Raw genomic sequence first — 21,272 nt, forward strand, 5'->3', positions numbered from 1 at the left:
GATCTGTCTATTACTGAGAGTGGCATGTTAAGATCCCCTACTATTAACAGATTCACAACAATATGATTTTTTATCTTGATTAACAGTTGTGTTATGTAGTTGGGGGCATAATATTTACAATTGTTAGATCTTCTTGGTGGACAGACCCTTTAAGAATGATGTAGTGTCCTTCTTTATCTCTGACTACAGTATTTAGTTTTATCTCTGACTATATTATCTAAATTAGATTTATCTAAATCTAATTTATCTCATATGAGAATTGCTACCCTAGCTTTCTTTTGAGGCCCACTGGCATGAAAGATGCTTCTCCATCCCTTTACTTTCTCCATCAGGCTAGGTGTATCTTTAGGTTCCAAATGGGTCTCTTGTAGACAGCGTATGGAAGGGTCCTGTCATTTTATCCAATCTGCAACCCTGTGCCATTTTATGGAAGCGTTTAGGCCATTCCCATTGAGAGTGATTATTGAAAGATACGTTTTTATTGGTATCACGTTGTCTGTGAAGTCCCTGTTGCTATAGATTGTCTCTAAATTTCTATGTCACTCTTGGGTTCTTCTTTTATAGAACCTCCCTTAGTATCTCATGCTCATGGATCAGAAGAATAAACATGGTTAAAATGTCTATACTGCCTAGAGCCATCTATACTTTCAATGCCATCCCGACCAAAATTCTACCAGAATTTTTCAAAGAGCTGGAACAAACAATTCTAAAATTTGTATGGAACAGAAGAGACCCCACATGGCTAAGTAAATGTTGAAAAAGAAAAACAAAACTGGGGGCACCACGTTGCCTGATATCAAGCTTTACTACAAAGCTGTGATCACGAAGAAAGCATGGTACTGGCACAAAAACAGACACATAGACCAGTGGAACAGTATAGAGAGCCCAGATATGGACCCACAACTCTATGGTTAAATAATCTTCGACAAAGCAGGAAAAAATATACAATGGAAAAAAGACGGTCTCTTCAATAAATGGTGTTGGGAAGATCGGACAGCTAATGAAACTAAACCATTCTCTTACACCATACACAAAGATAAACTTGAAATGGATAAAAGACCTCAACGTGAGGCAGGAATCTATCAAAATCCTAGAGGAGAACATAGGTAGTAACCTCTTCAATGCAGCAACTTCTTTCAAGACATGTCTCCAAAGGCAAAAAAAAGTAAGAGTGAAAATGAACTTTTGGAACTTTATCAAGATCAAAAGCTTCTGCACAGCATAGGAAACAGCCAATAATACAACCCACGGAATTGGAGAATGGGAGAAGATATTCACAAATGACACTACAGACACAGGGATGATATCCAAGATCTATAAAGAACTCCTCAATGTCAACACACACAAAAAAGACAATCATGTCAAAAAAATGGGCAGAAGACATGAACAGACACTTCTCCAAAGTAGACATACAAATGGTAACAGACACATGAAAAAATGTTCATCATCATTAGCCATCAGGGAGGTTCATATCAAAACCACATTGAAATACCACCTTACTCCAGTTAGAATGGCCAAAATCAACAAGACAGTAAATAAGTGTTGGAGAGGATGTGGAGAAAGGGTAACCCTCTTACACTGTTGGTGGGAATGCAAGTTGGTGCAGCCACTTTGTAAAACACGGTGGAGATTCCTTAAGAAATTAAAAATAGGGCTTCCCTATGACCCTGCAATTGCACTACTGGGTATTTACCCCAAAGATATAGATGTAGTGAAAAGAAGGGCCATTTGTACCCCAGTGTTTATAGCAGCAATGGCCACAATTACCAAACTATGGAAAGAGCCAAGATGACCTTCAACAGACAAATGGATAAAGAAGATATGGTCCATATATACAATGGAGTATTATGCCTCCGTCCGAAAAGATGAATACTCAACTTTTATATCAACATGGACGGGACTGGAGGAGATTATGCTGAGTGAAATAAGTCAAGCAGAGAGAGTCAAGTATCACATGGTTTCACTTACTTGTGGAGCATAAGGAATAACACGGAGGACACTGGGAGATGGAGAGAAGAAGTGAGTTGAGGAAAATCGGAGAGGGAGACAAACCATGAGAGACTATGGACTCTGAGAAACAAACTGAGGGTTTTGGAGGGGCGGGGGGGGGGGGTGTTGGGTGAACCTAGTGGTGGGTATTATGGAGGGCACATACTGCGTGGAGCACTGGGTGTGGTGCATAAACAATGAATCTTGGAATACTGAAAAGAAATAAAAAGAAAGGGTGAAAAAGAACTTGGAAAAAAAAAAAAGAGAGAGAGAGACAGAGACTCTACCCAGCTTTCTGCTAACCTACTGGGAACAGCTCCTAAGTCTCTGGATTTACTAGGATCTTGCCTGTGTAACTTGTTTGCCAGAGCCAGTTTTTCTTTTCCATGGGATAATATTAGAAAATGTTACAGAATAAAAAGTGAAAAAGGAACATCAGAAACTTATCTAGGAAAGTGAACTGTCCTTTCACACCAACAACTATCCAGAAGAGCTTCATGCCCACGTTCAACTTCATTTCATGTTAAGAATCCCTTATTAATATCTTAGAATGTTATACTATTTTTCTCTTTGGCCACAATCTCAATGAGTTATTTTGCTCTTGAAATCAAGAAAGACTAAGAAGGAAATGCTCTAGATTAATCAAGAAGGAGCTACTTTTAAGAGATGAGAAGCTCATAGATCTGAGCGTGTGGTCATGCCTGAAATTGGTCCTTCTGCAGCTCTATGTCTGATGATATGCGCCCTATAAATGGCTCCTTCCTGCACACAGCTAGCTGTCTCAGGGGATCCAACCCTTCCTGACTGTACCTTTGCCTCTGCAACTCGCTCAGTCTAGTTTGTCTCCCGCCAAAGTTCTTTCTTTCCTTTGGTTCCTGTTCCATTTTTGCTTCTCCCTTGATACTTAACACTTTTGACTGTCTTATTGGTTCCCTACCTTTACAGAAGCTGTCTGGTTCCCCTTTTCCAATCAGTCCTATCTCATTTCTTTACGCATTTCTAAGAACTTGCCTAGAAGGAGGGTTTTAATCTTCACATCAGGGTTCTAGATGTTCTTTTGGTCCTTGTTCCCCAGGAGCCCATGCTCGCAACTGTGGCTCCCAGGTAGTGAATTCTCTTAAGCTAAGGGGCTTCTTTCTTGGCAAATTGAAATATGCCCCAATTCCCTCAATCTAGCCCTTTGTTGTCACTCTCTGCTGCCCTCCAGCGGTTGCTGAGAGGATGCAGTGGTTAGTAGTTAGATCCAAGGCCTGGCTCTTTTGGCCTTTCCATGACCTATAAGTATTCACTAGTAGCACACTAAAGGCATTGCAGTTTCAGAGATAAGATTTGTGTTCAGAACCTATCAGGCTTTAAATTCCACCAGCACTACTGCAACAGCCTTTGATACTGTTACCCCCAGAGAAATTCATGTAATGACTCGTCCTTTCTCCTGAAGATGTGACTATCTCAGAAATTTACCAATTCCAGATCTGTGGGTATGCAGGTTCATGCTGCATGCTGAGGTATGGGAGAAACCTGAGTTTCTGAGGCTCGGTTTGCTGGTAAACACAGAGAGCAGTACAGAGCTTTGCAAGAGCCCAGGTAGCATGCCTCATGGCTGACCTTGGTCTCTCTTATGATACAGCATTAGAAGATCACCAATGCTGTCCACAAGCAAAGGGAGTAACTGCCAGATGGCTTTTCCTGCACTTATGCTTACTAGCTCGTCCCACAAGAGCCAAAATGGAATGAATCGCTAGCCTCTGAGTGGATGACTTTGCTATGAGGCTATCCAGTGTGATGTTGGCACCAACCCATTTTAAAAGTGACAGTCATTCTATTGGAGCAAAGGGGTAGAAGGTTGTTGCAGACTAGACACATACTTCGAGAAAAAGTCCTTCTAGCATCTGCTGGAAGGGCTGTTCGATGTTCTGCTGGAACTCCCAAGTGGCAGAGCTCTGCCTCTGGGTTAAAGCAGGAAGTACTAGACAACTCTGTTGACCAAGCTTTAGATTACACTTCCCACTTAACCCAAGACTGGGCCAATATGGGTTGACAGCAACAATGGATAATGTTAACCGGGGGGAAGGGGGAGGTGGGTGGTGGGGGAGCCATGAATCAAAGGCCAAACCCAATTCATGGGGAAATATATCCTAAATCTGGTGTTTTGTTTCCTGCTATCCAAAAGATTATCCACAACTACCCCTAACTAAAGGTCTTTCGCCCACTCCTTGTCTCCACATAACTGCCATTGTGTGCTTAAGGATCCTGACAGGGCCCATAGTGCCTGCCATTCATGAGTCAGCAGTTCCAGACACACAAACTCTAAAAGAGAGGTTCCTCAAAGAGGCTCAGAAGCTACCTCTTTAGCAAGCACAAATGTGCAAAGAATCAAATGTTTGCCACCCACACTCCTGCTCAGTGGCTATGCTTTGTCTCTGAGGAAAAAGCAAAGCCCCTAGAAAATACACAGGGGGTATTCATCAGACCTTCCACTGTCCTTCCAAAGACCCCAACTACTCTCCGTTGTGAAAAATCAATGAGGAATCTACCTCTTATAAAGATCATGGTCTCATTGTGGTTGGCATCCGCTACTAATATTTGCTCCTTCTCTGAAACAATTCCATGAGACTTTAAGAAATCAGACTTCCAAATTGCTAAAGCGATTTCCATAGTGAGAAGATAATGAATAGAAAATGGCCTTCCCAACATGCTGTGATGTCATTTAGCCCATTAAAATGTCTGGGTTTTTCCTACGTGATTTTTTATACCAAATACCAAAGACTTGTACTCTGCTTGGATATTATTTCACGACAGCCAGGTCTGGAAAAAAAAAAAAAAATGGATTCTGTGTTTAAAAAAATAAACAAAACCTAGAGACAGAGTTTCCGAGCTCTCCTCCTCTCTAGGTAAGAGCTTGGTATGAGGTAAGACAAAGTTTCGGCAGCTTTAGAATAGACTCTCTTCCAATCAACCAAAGGTGTTCAGTAAATCCCAGGACATGTTACATATTATTGGCAATTCCTTCTATGAATGTGCCTGGATGGCCCAGTTATAACACCCCAGGCAAGGTAAGGAAAGAGACCTTATTTGCAGCGGCTGCAGCAGCATCCCAGTGGCTGAAGACCTCATTTACCTGGGCCCCATCCTGTGTGTGTGCAGATCCAGCCTTGACTTATATGAGGTCAAAAGTCCAGCCCCTCTTCATGAGAATGTTGCTCATTAGACTTGTTGGGCAGGGCAAAAGAAAATAGTACGCAATTTAATTCCAAAAGCAAAATTTCTTTGGCTAGGATCAAGTTAGGATGGGGAGTGGAAGAGGCAGCTGTACATGGTTGGGCTCTTGAGCTCTTCTCAGGTCTGCACACCCAACAGTAGCCGAGAGGACTGATTTCGCCCATATACCCCTAACAGGACCAACATCGGAATTCGTTCAACATCTCCAAAGAAATATACGATTATTTCTCTCAGGTCCTATAGTTGTTTTTAAGGCAAGTTAAGTGCCTGCAATGGAAATGCACCGTGTTTACTTTAGACTGAAGGTTTAGAAATTGGGGAATAACTGGCCTAGGGGGAATGTCACCAGCTCCATCTAAAAAAAGCCGTAGATATCTTGGGATGGTTTGCTGTTTAAGAGTCGTTGCCAACAAGCTCTATTCAGGAGATCTGATGCAATGTCACAACCTAGTTCATTCAGCTCTATAAACACTTAGGATATCGGAAGTAAATAAGAGTCGGAGCCAAGGAACAGAAAATGTTACTGAAGAAAAGAACCCATTCAACTTTTCCTGTTGGCCAAATATGTAAGGTGAACAGCCAGAGATTAAATGAGTAATGTAAATAATTAATTAATCTGGGGAAGTTAAGATGCCCTCACGATGAATGTGAGTTACAGAAAAGTGAAATGTTCCAGGGTAGCCCACAATAAGCAGGGTTTGATGAGAAGTATAGGACATTAAGAAAAAAAAAAAAAAAAGAAAGAAAGAAAAAGAAAAAAAAAGAGGTCTATGAGGAAAGTAAAGAAGAAGAGAAGTTGAGAAATGGGGGGTTTAAAGAGATTAGTCTAATTCTTTTAAGATTTTATTTATTTATTTGACAGAGAGATCACAAGTAGGCAGAGAGGCAGGCAGAGAGGCAGGCAGAGAGAGAGGGAGAAGCAGTCTCCCTGCTGAGCAGAGAGCCCGAAGTGGGGCTCGATCCCAGGATCCTGAGATCATGACCTGAGCTGAAGGCAGAGGCTTAACCCACTGAGCCATCCAGGTGCTCCAAGATTAGTCTAATTCTTAAAAGAAGGAAAGATAGTTGAGATCCTAGTTAAACAGATCCCATCTGTTTTTAAACAAAACTTAAAACTGGCTATTTTCTATGCTTAAAACACTTTCCTCCCTCACCAATGCCTGCATTTCTTTGAGTTTAACTTTCTACTTTTCAAATGATTTTATATATTTGACGTATATGAAATATATAATTTTATATATTTAAATGATTTTAAATATTTTATAACTACTTAGGCTCACAAAGATCTCTCCACTCTAAGGCCTCTTTCTGCATTTATAGATACATTGTTCATATAAAGGTCTTCTATCCCAACCAGAGGATAAGCTGAAGTCGATTTTCCCACATCTTTGACTCTGGGCTGATCCTGTAACCAGCTCTGGCCAACAGAATGTGGTGGGAATGAGGGCTTGCCAGTTCCAAGGGTAGACCTCAACTCAAGAAATTTCCCCTTATTCTCTTGGAACCTGCCAATATGTCAAGTGATCCAGCCTGGGTTAGGCAGCTGGTTGATGAGAGATCACAGGGAGCAGAGAAGAGTCCGCCTAGCTAAGGCATCCTAGACCAGGCAGCCCCTAGCCAGTCTAGCCTCTAGCCAATCTGACCTCAGTATATGAAGAGTGAGCCCACTGAAGCTATCCTGATTGCCAATCTGTAGAATCTCGAGTTAAATAAATGTTCCTTCTATTAAGACAACACATTTTGGGGCACTCTGCTATGCAGCAAAAGATACCGAAATAATTGAAACATACAAAATGCTCCATCCTTCCAATGTAATACTTATGACAGTGTGACTTATATTAAAATTAAGTATTTGCTGGTCACCTCTTTGCTCCTGGGGGACAGAGACTATATTATATTCATTTGTGGATTCCCACCATACCTGGGTTGTGCTTTTGTTCACAGGAGGCACTCAGTGTGATAAAAGAAGTTGAAATGAAAATCAACTGAAGTTCAAATTCTATTGTTCATCAGCACTATATGCACTTACTGCTTATCTACAAAAGAAAAACTCCAACCATAGCGTCGTTAAAGAATCAGATCACTACTAAGAATCTAGTATTGGCCTTGTATTGCAATTCCAATTATGAAGCATTATGGGCTGGCAATTACTAGGACTTGTGGTGCACACACCACTTCAAAATCGTTATTAAGTGAGCCCTTTAAGGCGTCCTTGTCAAGATTTCACACTGACCCAAGTCTGGATTTTGATAGAAATCTGCACATATATTTGAAATATGAATGTGAAGTCGTACTGCAAACCCACTTTTATGAACTTGGAAGTTTAGAAAGCTTAAAGCAGCAAAGGAGAATTTGATTTGTACTGTCTAATTCACATTATGATTAACAGCAGGTTTTCTACGCCCGGAAGTCTGACAAATGAGAGGAGGACATTCATGTGCGTTAACTACGAGGCACTTGGCACGTGTGAAATATCATGAAAGCTTCTGTATTCAAAGTGTCATTTTACTCTTTACCCTATGAATTAGGAAACTGAGACTAGACGGGACAGGTGGGAAAGGATGAATAGTTTTGCCGTCCATATCTGATTTGCTTCCTAATTGAATTTCTGTAGCTTTTAAATGACACTCTGCTATTATGAGATGATCTCTCCTAGAGATGATCTCATCAAATATTCCATGTTTTGATTATTTTAACAGTTACTGTTCACTTGACGGTGTCTGAGACAGTCTCAAGCAAGAGAACAGGAGAGTACGCTCAGATGGAGGAAGCTCATAAGCCAGTGAGGCAGATACAGATGATGACAGCGAAAGAACATCCTTGCTGTCTTATGACTGTGTGGTCCTCCATGGGCCTATACGCTGTAACCTGCCCTAACTTCCACTTCTTCTTCTAACTCCTGCCCTGCCTGTTTAATATTGTTAGCACAGACTAATAAAGAAATGGAGATGAATCAGTTAATAAGCTGGAACACTGAATCAGGACCTAAAGAGGTTGGGCCCAGCTGGAATGATACAAATCTATGTTGTCAGTAATACGAAAGAAAAACTAAATCAGCTGTATAAGGACTGCATGAGGCTTGGGTAAGCATGCTACACAAAGGCCCAGTTACTAACAGAGGACGCTCAGTGAATCAGGAGAGGAAGCCTGTCCCCCAAACTGGGATGCATGAATAAAAACATAAAGAATCAGAGGGTCAGAGTTAAGTGAGATAGATTTCAGCCAACTTAAGAAATAGCTTCCTAATAATCAGATTGTCCTAAGGCGGCCTATGCTGCTTTGGGGAGGTGAGTTCTCTTCAAGGGGGATACGCGAGCATAGTCTGGGGTGCTGTACAGGGTTTCAGGTATCAAGCCAAAGGTTATACTGCATGATTTTCGAAATTGGCCCCCAACCCCAAAATTCCATAACCCTATTACAGGATTCCAAAGGGAACATGCAAAAGGACAATATACTCAAAGACACTTAATCGTGCTTCACTCAAAGTCAACCTATCTCTTTTGGAGACACACTCCAAGACACACTCTCCTTATGGTCTGAGCATCTCCACAGTTCAGAAGAGGTCTCCCTCTAAAAGGACGTTTGTGTAAAATAAGCTATGGGAATGACTAGAGATTAATATTTGCAGCCTGGGCTGTGGAGGGATCATTTTCTTCACAATGATTCAACCTATTGGGGCCCGCTGCTCCTGAGCCTCAGCCTGAGACCTGGGAAGTTCTTCCAGATGACCTAGGTTAGAAAAGTTGAAGCTGTTTTAACAGAGACGGCCGTAACTAGGAATCAGGTGATAGATTCAATAAGAAGAGTCATACTCTTCTTAGGAGTAAAATTTTGAAGTTCTGGTTTCTCCTGCTAAAATTTCATAAAAGGAACTCTGAGAACAGAAATGCAATGGCAAACAGGAACTTAAGGGTAAATAACAGCGCTCGCTGAGAGCTCACAAGAATCTGAGCATTCTTCCCTGGCTCAGATACATCCTATTTTGGCTGTGCTGTCTAACGCACTCCCTTAGTTAACATTTTCTGCAAACGCTAGTTGCTTTCCATAGGGACCAAAACCACAAACTAGAGAGAGCGACCACGCTTCCCTCTCATGAATAGTGAGAAAGGAAAAATTTTTCCTTGGGTATGTCTCTCCAATGAAATTCAGCGTCTGCTTTCCAAGAAAAGCCAATTGGCTCAGAAGTTTCTGAGAAGAAACAGGGGAGAAAAGTGCAACAGACAACACTCCCCAAACCCTAAAGCAAAAATCCCAATCTTTCAGCCTCACATCTGCCAAGGGCTTAAAACCTGTCTCTGTTAAGTGGCTGAATCCACAGGTGGAAGCTCTTCAGTGTGGAGAGAGATACTTGGCTCCATTTGTGACCATGCTGGGAAAGCCTTTATGTGTAGGAGAACCCCCAACTCGGCCCCCAAATATTAAGTTGACACACGTTTCTGGGACGCGGCCTGAATCCTCAAACTTTGGCGGGTCTATAGAGAGACAATTTTCTGTTTTCTGCTTAACAGGGCTTTCCAGAATTGTCGTCAGATGACAGATTACACCACCCATCCACAAGGATGCAGGGGTAGCTCTGGCTATCCATTATGGGTTAAAAGCTGTTCCGGCATGAATCGAGTCACAGTGGTAAGGAGCCTACCAATACAAGGGGTCCTATAGCTTTAAGAAATACTCTGGGCATCTAAAAGTTTTCAGAATGCAAACTATGTCAGCTCTGAAAACAAGAGGCACTGCATCATTATGGCAGGAGAAACAAAGCCAGCCCCCTTTTTAAAACAGACAAAAAAAAAAAAAGATTGTTTTAATAGGAGAGAAGCATCAGTCATTGATTCTTACTTCATTCACACTTTCTATCCAACCCCATCCATCTTCAGAGTGAAGAGATGACAGAGCCCAGTTAACTCTCTCCCTCTTTCGGCCCCCGCCCATCCTGTTCCTCTCCACCCAAACCACCAAGGCCTACCAACCTACCCATTTCAATCTGCAAGCCACAGCCCTCCAGAATGACTCTTTCTATCCGCCGGGCTTGGGAAACTCGGGTATGGCTGAGTACCGGCTTTCACCCACGTTACTTTAACAGGGTTGCCCGCCAGGTTAGCACCACCAGGTCGGGGCCTTTGCTAATCTAATCACCTTCTAAAAACACCACTTAGTCACTCATGGCTGACCACATTCTACAAAGGAGGGGCTGGGAAGACATAAGGAAGGCAACAGAAAAGAGTCAACAAGCCAAACCAACAATCCACAACGTAAAATATTTCATTTTTCTTTAAATGCTGCCGCCCTCATTCTCTCTGCAGACAAAAGTGTCCTCCGGGCAGGCAGTCTCTGCATCGGTGCACCTGCTCAGCATTGGTTTGCCGAGTTATCTTTTTGCTGTGTCTGCAGAAGCCAACTAGAGCACAATGGGTCACATCACTTGAGGGTCACTTGAGTCCCTCTAGTCTCTGGGTCCCTCCGCCCACCTCCTGCCTTTCCTTCTACCCACAAAACCTTTAACTCCACCATAGCTAAGGATCCCAGATAGCTAAATAAAAGAGGTGGCCTCAAACACAGGGAAAAACCCTTAGGTCTCCAGTGTGAATCGCCAACGCCAATCCCCCTCCCCTCCCCTTTTCCTTAAGACCTGATGGTCTTCAGTCACACATCTTAAAAGAAAAACAAAAAACAAAAACACAAAGACTTACTTGTCTCAAGTCGATGAAGGCCAACTGCAGCGTGTCCTCCTGGAACCCAGGCACCGGGCCGGATCTGGCAAACTCTGTGGGAAAGAAAAGAGGATAAAAAGCGCCTTTAACTAACCATGGACAGGGAGATTGGCAGACGGATGACAGGGAAGACAAGAGAGGCTGGGGGAGAGGAGGACCAAGCTTCTAAGGAGTCATGTCTCTCTCCCTTCAGCTTCTTTGTTTGCCCTTCAAAATTCGTGTCATCAAAACACCATTAATTCCAGCATCCTGACAGCAAGGAAACTGTACTAATTCGACCTGAAATTTATTCCCATGAGCCGCGCTGGGCTTCAGAGTGTTTGTTTTGTGAATGGACAAACAACTTGCAAAGGAGGAGGGAGTGGGGGAGAGAAAAAAGTTTTTCCTCTCAACACAATAAAATCTTCAGCTGTGAAACTCTTTTCAGTTCCGAAAGCTATTTATATTTTAGATCGCTGAAGGAATTTTCTAATTTCACGCCTGTCACCTCATTCCCCAAGCATTTATCAAAAAATATTCCCTGCCACATCATTAATTATTCCCTCACTGATTATTTGTATTATCTCATGACTACATTATTGCCAACACACACACACACACACACACACACACACACACCCCGCAGAAGCTGTCCGGATCTACTGCTTAGCTCTTGAGCAAAGGAGTATTTGCAGATATGAAAAGGCCCATCTAAATAAATCTCGCTGCAAAAGCTTAGGGAACATTTGCACATGTCCATCCTACTGGTGTACTCTTTGTCCTTGACTTCTACTTCTTTTCCACTCCCGAAAATTCTTTGTTCTCTTCCTGCTACCACAGTTTAGTCTTTGGTCAAAGAGACCACATGAATGTTATTTGCAATTTACACTAGCGCCTTGGGTACAAGCTCAGTTTATGGCTCTGTCTTGTACATCGTTAACAAGAAGACAATTGCACAGGGCTATAGGGACAGACAGTAGTTACAGTTAAGAATGTCAAGTTTTATCGTCCCTAAGCCCAGCTTATTATGAAATCAAAAGGTCTCGTTTAAGCTCCCTACACATATGCGTGCATGCGCGCGCGCGCGCGCACACACACACATCATACAGAGAGAGAGAGAAAATTCAAGAGTCGGATAGTTACTATGTCTTGAATTCTGTCTGTAAAGCCAAAGTGCGATAGACATTTAATATCAATCTACTATTTACCTCAAAAATAACTCGAGTATTGGCTCAAAGCAAATATGAAAAGGAATGTTTTCCTTTCAATTATGTTCTTTCTCTGGGAATGAATTTAAGAAATTATACAGACTCGGTATCATACTTTTCTTCTGAAATTAAGGAAAACTACTTGCAACATCCAGTAGCTGGATAGATTTAAATGATGATTTGTGAACAATTATAGGAATTCCTTTTTTTTTTTTTTTTATAATATTTTCCATCTGGGGCTTCTTAGACATAATAGGTTTTCATAACATCCTTGTCCCACTTAAAAAAAATAATGCTAACAAGTTAAGTTGCAGGGATTATGGAAACATCATGTGAAATACAATTTAATACAATTTATTAAGCTAACATATAGCACAGATGTATTCTACCACTGCACACAAAATATTCTTACTTTAGACATTTCAACAAAAATGACTCTCCTAAGTGGAAGGAGAGAAATTGTATTTAGCATGATTAGCAGCACTAGGTTTCTATTTGCATTGAAAAGAAAATTCAAGTACCATTTGTAAGTTAATTCTATGATATTACAACCCAAATGACTCAAGTTTTACAAGAGTAAAATCCTACAACCGTACAAATACTTGATGAGGGCCATGTTAATCGAATGCCTGGCCACCTCTGTCCTTCCTATCTTACAGAAGCCATTCTGTGAGCTAACCTTGTAGATAGTGGCTGTTCAAGTCAGACATACAATTTTCCCATATTCTGTTCTTACAGAAAGCAGTTCTTTGAATTATAGCCACAGTCACTCTCTTTGACAACCCTGATCGTCAGTGGTCAACTTAAATAAGCTTCCCAGGCCTGCTGGTTTCATCCAAGGTCAGTAGCTCTCCCCTACTGCTCCTGCAAGAGTTGAGGCTTTGTTGAATCATTTGAGGTACTGAAGTCCTCTTTGTCGGTGGAAACCTTTCTTGAGTCAAAGGCAGCCACGATCAAGGTGTTCTGCTTACCTACAAATGTCCGACTCAGCAGAACTACCCTGGGATAAGTGGTTCAAATGCCTGAGAGCTGCTAACCATTCTCACATTTGCATCTTGAGCATGATCCCTGGGGCCTTGGGACGGTGCTGCCGAAGCCACGCAGGAATCCAGATGTGACACATGTTAGTTCTCACAGTCTGACTTTATAGGCCACATTTTTATGACACACCGAATCTTCCAGTTTCCCAGAGGACAGGGTGGCCTTTTGGATTTGATTCTCCTTTTATAAATCAAAAGGAATCCAAGAGCGACAACTGCATCAAGGTATGGCAAAGTAGAGACTGATTTCACATACAGTTTACGGAAATGTCTAATGATCGTATATTTGACTTCATGTTTGTATTTTTACCTCATTGTTTTATGCATCTAATTCTTGTCTTCTCATTAGATAAGGAAACTCCTTAAGGATAAGGACCAAACTGCTGAACCTAACAAGTATTTAAAATAGTAGATACTCAACAGATACTCATTTATTCATTAAATAAGTTACAAAAACAGCAAGATTTGTTAATCACACATATTCTTCACTACCAACGAAAGTCTGAGGATTGCAACAGGTAATGTGTCCTTAACATGAGTATCAAAAAGCAGGATTTAGGAATTTATGAGTTCCTTAAAACCAGATGCACAATGATTGAGGGGCTGGGTTTTGAAGTCATACTAGCAGAGTTTGAGCCCAAGATATGGGGTCTATGGGAATGGGCAAATTACTTAATCTCCTTAAAGCTTCAACGGCTTTTTCTCAAAAATGAAGAAAAGAGTACATTCCTTATGGTGCTACTATGAGGATTAAATGAAATAACACATACAAAGCAGTTGGCAAAATGCCTGGCATATCATAATTGATTATCATTACAATTAGTTTTTTGTGTGAATATACAGTTCTCTGGGAAGAAGTTTCAAAGGCTTTACTGAATTCTCAGAGGGCTGGTGAGCCAACAAAAGTTAAAGAAATGCTGTTCTTGGGGCACCTGGGTGGCTCAGTGGGTTAAGCCTCTGCCTTTGGCTCAGGTCATGATCCCAGGGTCCTGGGATCAAGCCCCGAATGGGGGCGGGTGGGGGGGACGGTCTCTGCTCAGCAGGGAGCCTGCTACATCCTCTCTCTGCCTGCCTTTCTGCCTACTTGTGATCTATCTGTCAAATAAGTTAAAATCTTAAAAAAAAATGTTTTTAAGGAGTGTAAAAGTTACAGAAAAGAAGGTATATTGTTAAGTGAAGGCACAAGTGGGGAAAGAAAACCCCACCAAAAAAAGTATTTTGCTTAACAAATAGTCAACACTCCTTCACATTCTTACATACACTTAAGTCTATGAGATCTGGCAATCATTTTTTAAAACAATATTAACATCTCAAAAATATCCAGTAGGTTCACATTCCTAATAATCTTCATATTATAGTGATATAAAATTACCAAAAGAGAAAAAGAAGGTATTCCATTAATTTCAAAATGCTTTCTAGACTTCTTGAAAGCTGATCTTAAAATTAAATAACACTGTCACTCAGAGGGGAAAGGAAAAAAAATTAAATAAACTTTAAAGTTATCTGGTACATTCACATTTGGCTGAAGAAAAAAACCATAAACACCATAAAACCTTAATTAGAATAAAATGGTAGAGTCAGATTAGAAGGGGTTTTGAGAAGTCAAAATAACTGTCTTAGTCTATAATCTGTGTATCTAGATAGGACATCTGGGAGTTTATTAAGAGCAAGTTGTGAGAAACAGAAAATAAAAGCAGTTCTTTAGAACTGACCAAAGGAGAACAATCATGTTCTTAAGGGTATACAGAGTCACAAAATGACAGATCTGCTTTATGCAAATTGTCCATGGGGCAAGAACAATTTTCAAAAGAAGAAGAGCAACAAGGTAAAATTTCTTTCTTTTTTTTTTTTTTTAAAGATTTTATTTATTTATTTGACAGACAGAGAGCACAGTAGGCAGAGAGGCAGGCAGAGAGAGAGAGAGGGAAGCAGGCTCCCTGCTGAGCAGAGAGCCTGATGTGGGGCTCGATCCCAGGACCCTGAGATCATGACCTGAGCCGAAGGCAGAGGCTTTAACCCACTGAGCCACCCAGGCGCTCCGATAAAATTTATTTCTGAAAAGCAAACTAGCACAATATCTGACAAATAGGTAAAACAGCAATTGTTGGAGGAAACCACAGTTGGTTTAAATAAGAGGAAGCTGTGAAGACAGCAGGCAAAACAGTAACCAGAGGGTCCCTGGATACATCATTTACTTTGGCTCCCAGCAACCGTTCAGGTCAGACACACAATGAAGATTGCCATCATCAGCCCCCATGAGAGGGATTCGAGGTTTGGTTCTGGCCAAAATGCCAGGTGAGAAAGAAAACTCCGTACCTAGGAGCCCAAAGTACGCTGGGTACTTGTTTATACCTTAGGATCATGTCAGGTCACATGTGGTTTTTGTGGGATCGAAAAAGTAAGAGCCGCTGTTGCTGTATTCACATAATGGTTTCCTGGTATCTGGCTCCCTGAGGCCGCAAGTGAGGGGTGTGCCAGACTTGGAAGCGTGGCTCTGGGGAAGCTAACCCCTTCTTGCATCACTTCTCTGCAGCTCCACTAAGCTAATTACAGAGAGATGCTGAAAGACTCCCCAGGGAATCCACTCAGGGCCCTGCTGGTCAGAGAAAGGTCGGCCAGAACCTAAGGAATTAGAATTATGACTGAAGGAGCTAGACAGCCAGGACACAGGAAAAGGAGTTGTGGGGGGGGGGGGGCGGGGAACACCTTGTAGATGCCATTGATTCTACGGGTCTAAGTGTGTTTGCATGGACACGTGATCATAAAAACCACACAGCTTTATTTAGTCAGGGAAGGAACTCTGGCTGCACATTATTCCCTGCTTTTACACACCTTAAGTATAAAACTCACCACATCTCCAACCCCAAGAAGGGCAGAGGAGAGCACAGTCTCACTCGAACGGATTCTCCAAGTTCTGGGAGAGAAACCTGATGAAAAGTGATGATGCTAAAATCTGATCCCGAATGCCAAACCGGTACTCCAAACAGACTTACAATTACTATTCGTGTTTATTGTTCTAAATTCAATTCTCCAAGCTCCTTTTGCTCTGAAAGACCACGGAAAGCTAGGATGGAGAGACATGGCTTTTTAATTAAGAAAGAATTAATCTCCCATTAGCGAAGAAACGGCCCCCAGCAAGAAGGAACTTCCTCGCTCCTGCTATGTTAACGGGTCCATCTGTCTCCACCTGGCTGTCCCCCGACAGTACCGCTGAGAGGAAAGGATGGTCCTGGCACTTTCATGACTGGTGTCAGTGACAGCACATTTTCACCTGGAGAGAAAAGCTGTTTTATGCAGAATAAACCTAGAAAAGCAGAGAAGCTGATTTCTACTTCTTACTTAACATATAAGAAGAATCAGTAAACAGTCTAATGAAACTGGTTAGCTGAATCTAGTAAAGCAAAGTAAAAAATAATTCCATGCAAGTTTAAAAAGACAGCGATGGCAGAAGTTCCTACCATGTCATGGAGCCCAGGGGACACTGGGTGCATTTACGGAAATAAAGTGCTGTTCTTCGTCTGAAGAAATAATACTTTAAATGATGGATAAGAATCCGTAGCTGCCGTCACTAAATTAAACAGAGTGACTTTTGCCTTGTGTGGTTCTTTGCAGAGGAAGAAGGGTTGAGGAAAGTGAGGACCGTACCGAGTGGCAGAACAATGTCACGCCCATGGCAATGGACTTTACCTTAATATTCCACAGAAAAATAAATAGCCAAAAGCATAGCAGAAGACGACCTAGGACTCAAGTCTACAACCTATAATCCTAAAGCTGAAGGATGCATTTCTAACTACTGAGGATTCCTGCGGATGAGAAAATGAAAGCCCAAAAGGTTAAGTCAGTGACCTAGTTAGAATCTGATCCTTCTGGGTCTGTCCTTCTATTATTTCAATATGCATCCCCCACCTGGAATGTCTAAAAGCGAATATTCCCTTTATATGCATATTAAATATTCCTCCCCACTTAGTGAGGAATAATAAAATCATAAAAATATGCAGATTGGTACAAAGCCATAATTTTCCTCTAAAGTTCCTGAATGCTTCACAATTTTACAAAACAAGGGCCAACTGCATAATGTATATTTCAAAATTAGGGTGAAAAGAAGCTTCTCCCAATTAGCAATCAGCAGAGCTCCTGTGTATAATCTCTGGAAAGCTGAGTCTCTGCCATGAGAGAGGTGGGCTTCCTGAGAGATGAGAAAGACTCGTGCTCTGAAGTAGTAACTTTATATCCTTGGCATTTTTACTATGCTTTTAAGGACTTAATTTTATCCATGTGTTTGTTCAGCACTGATGATTCTGCTGCATGAACATATACACAAAGCTGTGGCTATCTGAAATTTTACAGAAGAAGTTGGAGAAGGATTCTGCAGGTCATTTAACATAACAGGGAAAAATCAAATTTCTAAAAAAGCACTGTCCAAAAAGAAACACAAGCCCCATATGTAATTGTAGGATTTCTAGTAGATACATTAAAAACAGAAACAAAATTTAATTTAAAATTAGTAATTAATTTAAAATTAGTAATATATCTTGTTTGCTCCAATATATACATGCATTTCAATTTTAACACAAAACTAATATTTTAGAGGTGCCTGGGTGGCTCAGACGGTTAAGCGTCGGCCTTCAGCTCAGGTCATGATCTCAGGGTCGTGGGATCCGTCCCACATCGGGCTCTCTCCTCAGCAGGGAGTCTGCTTTTCCCTCTTGCTCTCCCGTTGTGTTCTCCCTTTCTCTCTCTCTCAAATAATAAAGTAAAATCTTAAACAAAAAAAAAAAAAAGCAAAACTAATATTTTTAAAATTATTCATGTTTGGGACACTTTGCTGCCTCAGTCAGTGGAGAATGTGACTCGTGATCTCAGAGCTGTGAGTTCAAGTCTCACATTGGGCATGGTGATTCAGTATGTATTTTACATTTACAGCACATCTCCTTTTTTGACTAGCTACATTTCAAATGTTCAAATGGCCACTTAAGGCTGGTAGCTAGAGCATTGGACAACACAACTTTAGATGACATCATACTGTAATGTATGTAAATTAAAATTAATTGTGCCAAGGGGCGCCTGGGTGGCTCAGTTGGTTAACTGTCCAACTTTTAGTTTCGGCTCAGGTCAGGATCTCAAGGTGGTGAGATCCAGTCCTGTGTTGGGCTCTGGCACAGTGGGGAGTGTGCTTGGGGTTCTCTCTCTCTCTCCCTCTGCCCATCCCCCAGCTCATGTTTTTTCTCTCTCTCTCTCTCAAAAATTAAAAAAAATTTTTTTAAATTAATTCTGCCCAAGAACGACTTCAGATTTTGAAATGACAAAGAATGACCCTTCCTAAAATTCACAGCAGGTTGAATTCTATTTTTCACATTGGCTGTGAAATTAGGATTAAAGCAAATGCCCATGATGCTATACAATGGGTTCTACTCAGCTCATATTATAATATTATATATAATTATATATATTATAATTCCTATGCCCTCAGGGAGCTACATACTTTGTATAATACATTCTTCATCTTTCCTGTCAACACATTTTTCTATTACCTCTCTATTAATCCTGATATTTGTATTCTCATCTTTCTTCTCTTCAACCCATTTTTTTCTTTCTTACACATCTGCCCCCCTTATCTGTGGGGGGATATGTATCAACTCACCCAGTGGATGAGTACCGAACCCCATATATACATACTATGTTTTTTCCTATACATACATACCTATGTTAATTTATAAAATAGGCACAGTAAGAGATCTACAAAAGAACAATTATAATAATATACTATACTAAAAGTTATGTGAATGTGGTGTCTCTCTCAAAATATCTTATTGTACAATTCTCATCCTTCTTGTGATGACATGAGAAGATAAAATGCTTGTGTGATGAGATAAAGGAGATGAGAGATGTGGGCTTTATGACACAGTGTTAGTCTACTACTGACTTTCTGATGCTACCTTAGGAGGATCAACTGCTTCCAGATCACAGCTGATCTTGGGTAATGGAAACCGCAGGAAGGAAAACTATGGATAATTGGAAGCTCTAGTACCTAATTTACTTATTTTTTCAATTTACCCTGTTGAAAGTGATCTCAAATCATTTTTGGAAAAAGCAGTAGGGTGTCCATTTTTTCAAATGATGACAGTTGATGAGTATGGAAGTTTCTGGGCAAAGTTTACTGCCTCAGTTTCCCCAACCAGTGATGACAGTGACAATCCTGATCTATAATTGCAAAACATTTTATAATGTGCAACAGAAAATAAATGCTGATTCCTTAAAAGGAAAAGGATCAAGACTCACTATCAGAACTCCAAACATGGTGGACGAGTATCATATCACACTATGAAAAATGCTGAAAGTCAGAGAAATGACTAAGGTAAGTTCCACATGGGAAGTTTCCAAAGTTAAAAAAGCTAGATTATTTTTTTAAATTATATTAATATAATTCTTTCCAAACTGAGAGTAGTTAGTATTTCTTTGATATATATTTCATAGATGTTCCCACAATATGCTAGGAAAACTAAGTCTCATAATGTAAGCTGATGTCCACAAAAGATAGATGTATCATTAGATGAGATTCTAGTCCTTTCTAAAATCTGCTTATGTGACCTTGGGCCAATCATGTAAGGTTTTAGTACCAGATGTCTCTGCTGTAAAATGAAGGTATTTCACTTACTTAAAGCTATAGGACTAAATCAAATATATTCTTGAGTTCTGTGATATGGTAAAGAACATATCTGGTCTTTTCCCCCAGAAATCGAGTTTCAGATATGCTGGAAAGCTCCTGAACAACTGGAGTTGCCATTCACAATGAGCTTCTTTGGACCACACCTATGTTTACACTAACAAGATTGCTCAAGTATGCCCTCAGTTTTAAAGACAAAGCTCAGCCCCAACCCCAGTCTCCAGCAAGGGTAAAGGGGTTAGAGATTGATTTCATTTATGTAGCCAATTACTTACTCAATCATGCCCATGTAATGCAAAAACTCTGGACACTGAAGCTCAGTAAGTCTTCTTGATTAGTGAACACATTGATGTGCTGGAAGGCTGACATGCCCAAACTCTAATGAGGAAAGGTTGTGAAAATTCTGTGCTGTCTTCCTCCTCCCCAGGACCCTGATCTGTACATATCTTCCATTTGGGTGTTCCCAAGTTACAGCCTTTATAATGAACCTATAATCCGTAGTACAGAACTTTAAATGATTTCTGAGAGTTTTCTAGTAAATTATTGAAACCAACGGAGCATGGGGAACCCTGAGTCTGCAGTCACCTCCGAAGAAGTATGAGTGGCTTGGACATCTGAGACTTGTGGTTGATGTCTGAAGAGAGGCAGTCTTATGGGACTGACTCCTTAACTTGTGGGGTCTGTTATAACTCCAGGTTGTTAGTGCTAGAATTGGAATGAAATGTAGGACACGCAACTGGTGTCAGAGATTTGCTGTTGGAACACAAAGTCCCATCCAGATCAAGTGTGACAGAACTTGATATGGGGTCCACTTTAACATCCAGCCTATAGCCACAAACATGCCCCCGCATAATTAATGTGAAAATTACTAGAATTGGATACAATAAAATAATAGGCTTCCCCCCTCTACATGGTCATTTTTTCATTGAATTAAAAATTTAAAGATATTAAATTAAAACAAGGCTTCATTATTAGACATCATTTCTCACATGGCCAAGTAAAAAGTTCTGTGTATCTTGCCCAGAGAAAGTTAACATTTTCTATATTTACTAGATTTGCTTCTTTGCTTCATGAAATTGTTTGACTATCTGCTGTGAAGTTTTCCCCCTACAATGGAAATCTAATGTAAAGTATTAAAACAATGATCTAACATCCATGCTAAATGTTTGCATTAGATCAATATCAACATAAATACTATTCTGGTTACATAGGCTAACGGATTTACTTACAGAGGTCAAGACCTAAATGTGGGACCTCAGGATCCATCTTACTTAGAGAACGTAAACTGTGCCACTGAGAACTCAGGTTAGAGTGTGTTTTCCCTTTTCTCCTTGCCCCCTAAAACAAACAAAGAAATAAACAAAAACAAAAGAAGAGAATCTCTGTTTGTGCAACCTGAGCCCTTGGGCTGATCGTTACTAGGTAAAGGTCAAGAAACGGACTTCCAACACAGCTATGGAGCTCT

The 21,272-nt window shown here is 40.8% G+C and overlaps 1 protein-coding gene across 3 annotated transcripts in view; it reads right to left on the reverse strand.

The window, feature by feature from the left end:
- The window catches only part of EXOC6B (exocyst complex component 6B), a 620,807-nt gene that overhangs the window by 145,320 nt on the left and 454,215 nt on the right, over positions 1-21,272 (reverse strand). For all 3 annotated transcript variants that reach the window (XM_059188040.1, XM_059188039.1, XM_059188041.1), the window contains one exon: positions 10,896-10,969. In XM_059188040.1, coding sequence (XP_059044023.1) covers positions 10,896-10,969 — 74 coding nt within the window. The remainder of the gene's footprint in view (positions 1-10,895; positions 10,970-21,272) is intronic.

The sequence above is a fragment of the Mustela lutreola genome, chromosome 9 (assembly GCF_030435805.1).
Source record: "Mustela lutreola isolate mMusLut2 chromosome 9, mMusLut2.pri, whole genome shotgun sequence".
Taxonomy (NCBI): Eukaryota; Metazoa; Chordata; class Mammalia; order Carnivora; family Mustelidae; genus Mustela; species Mustela lutreola.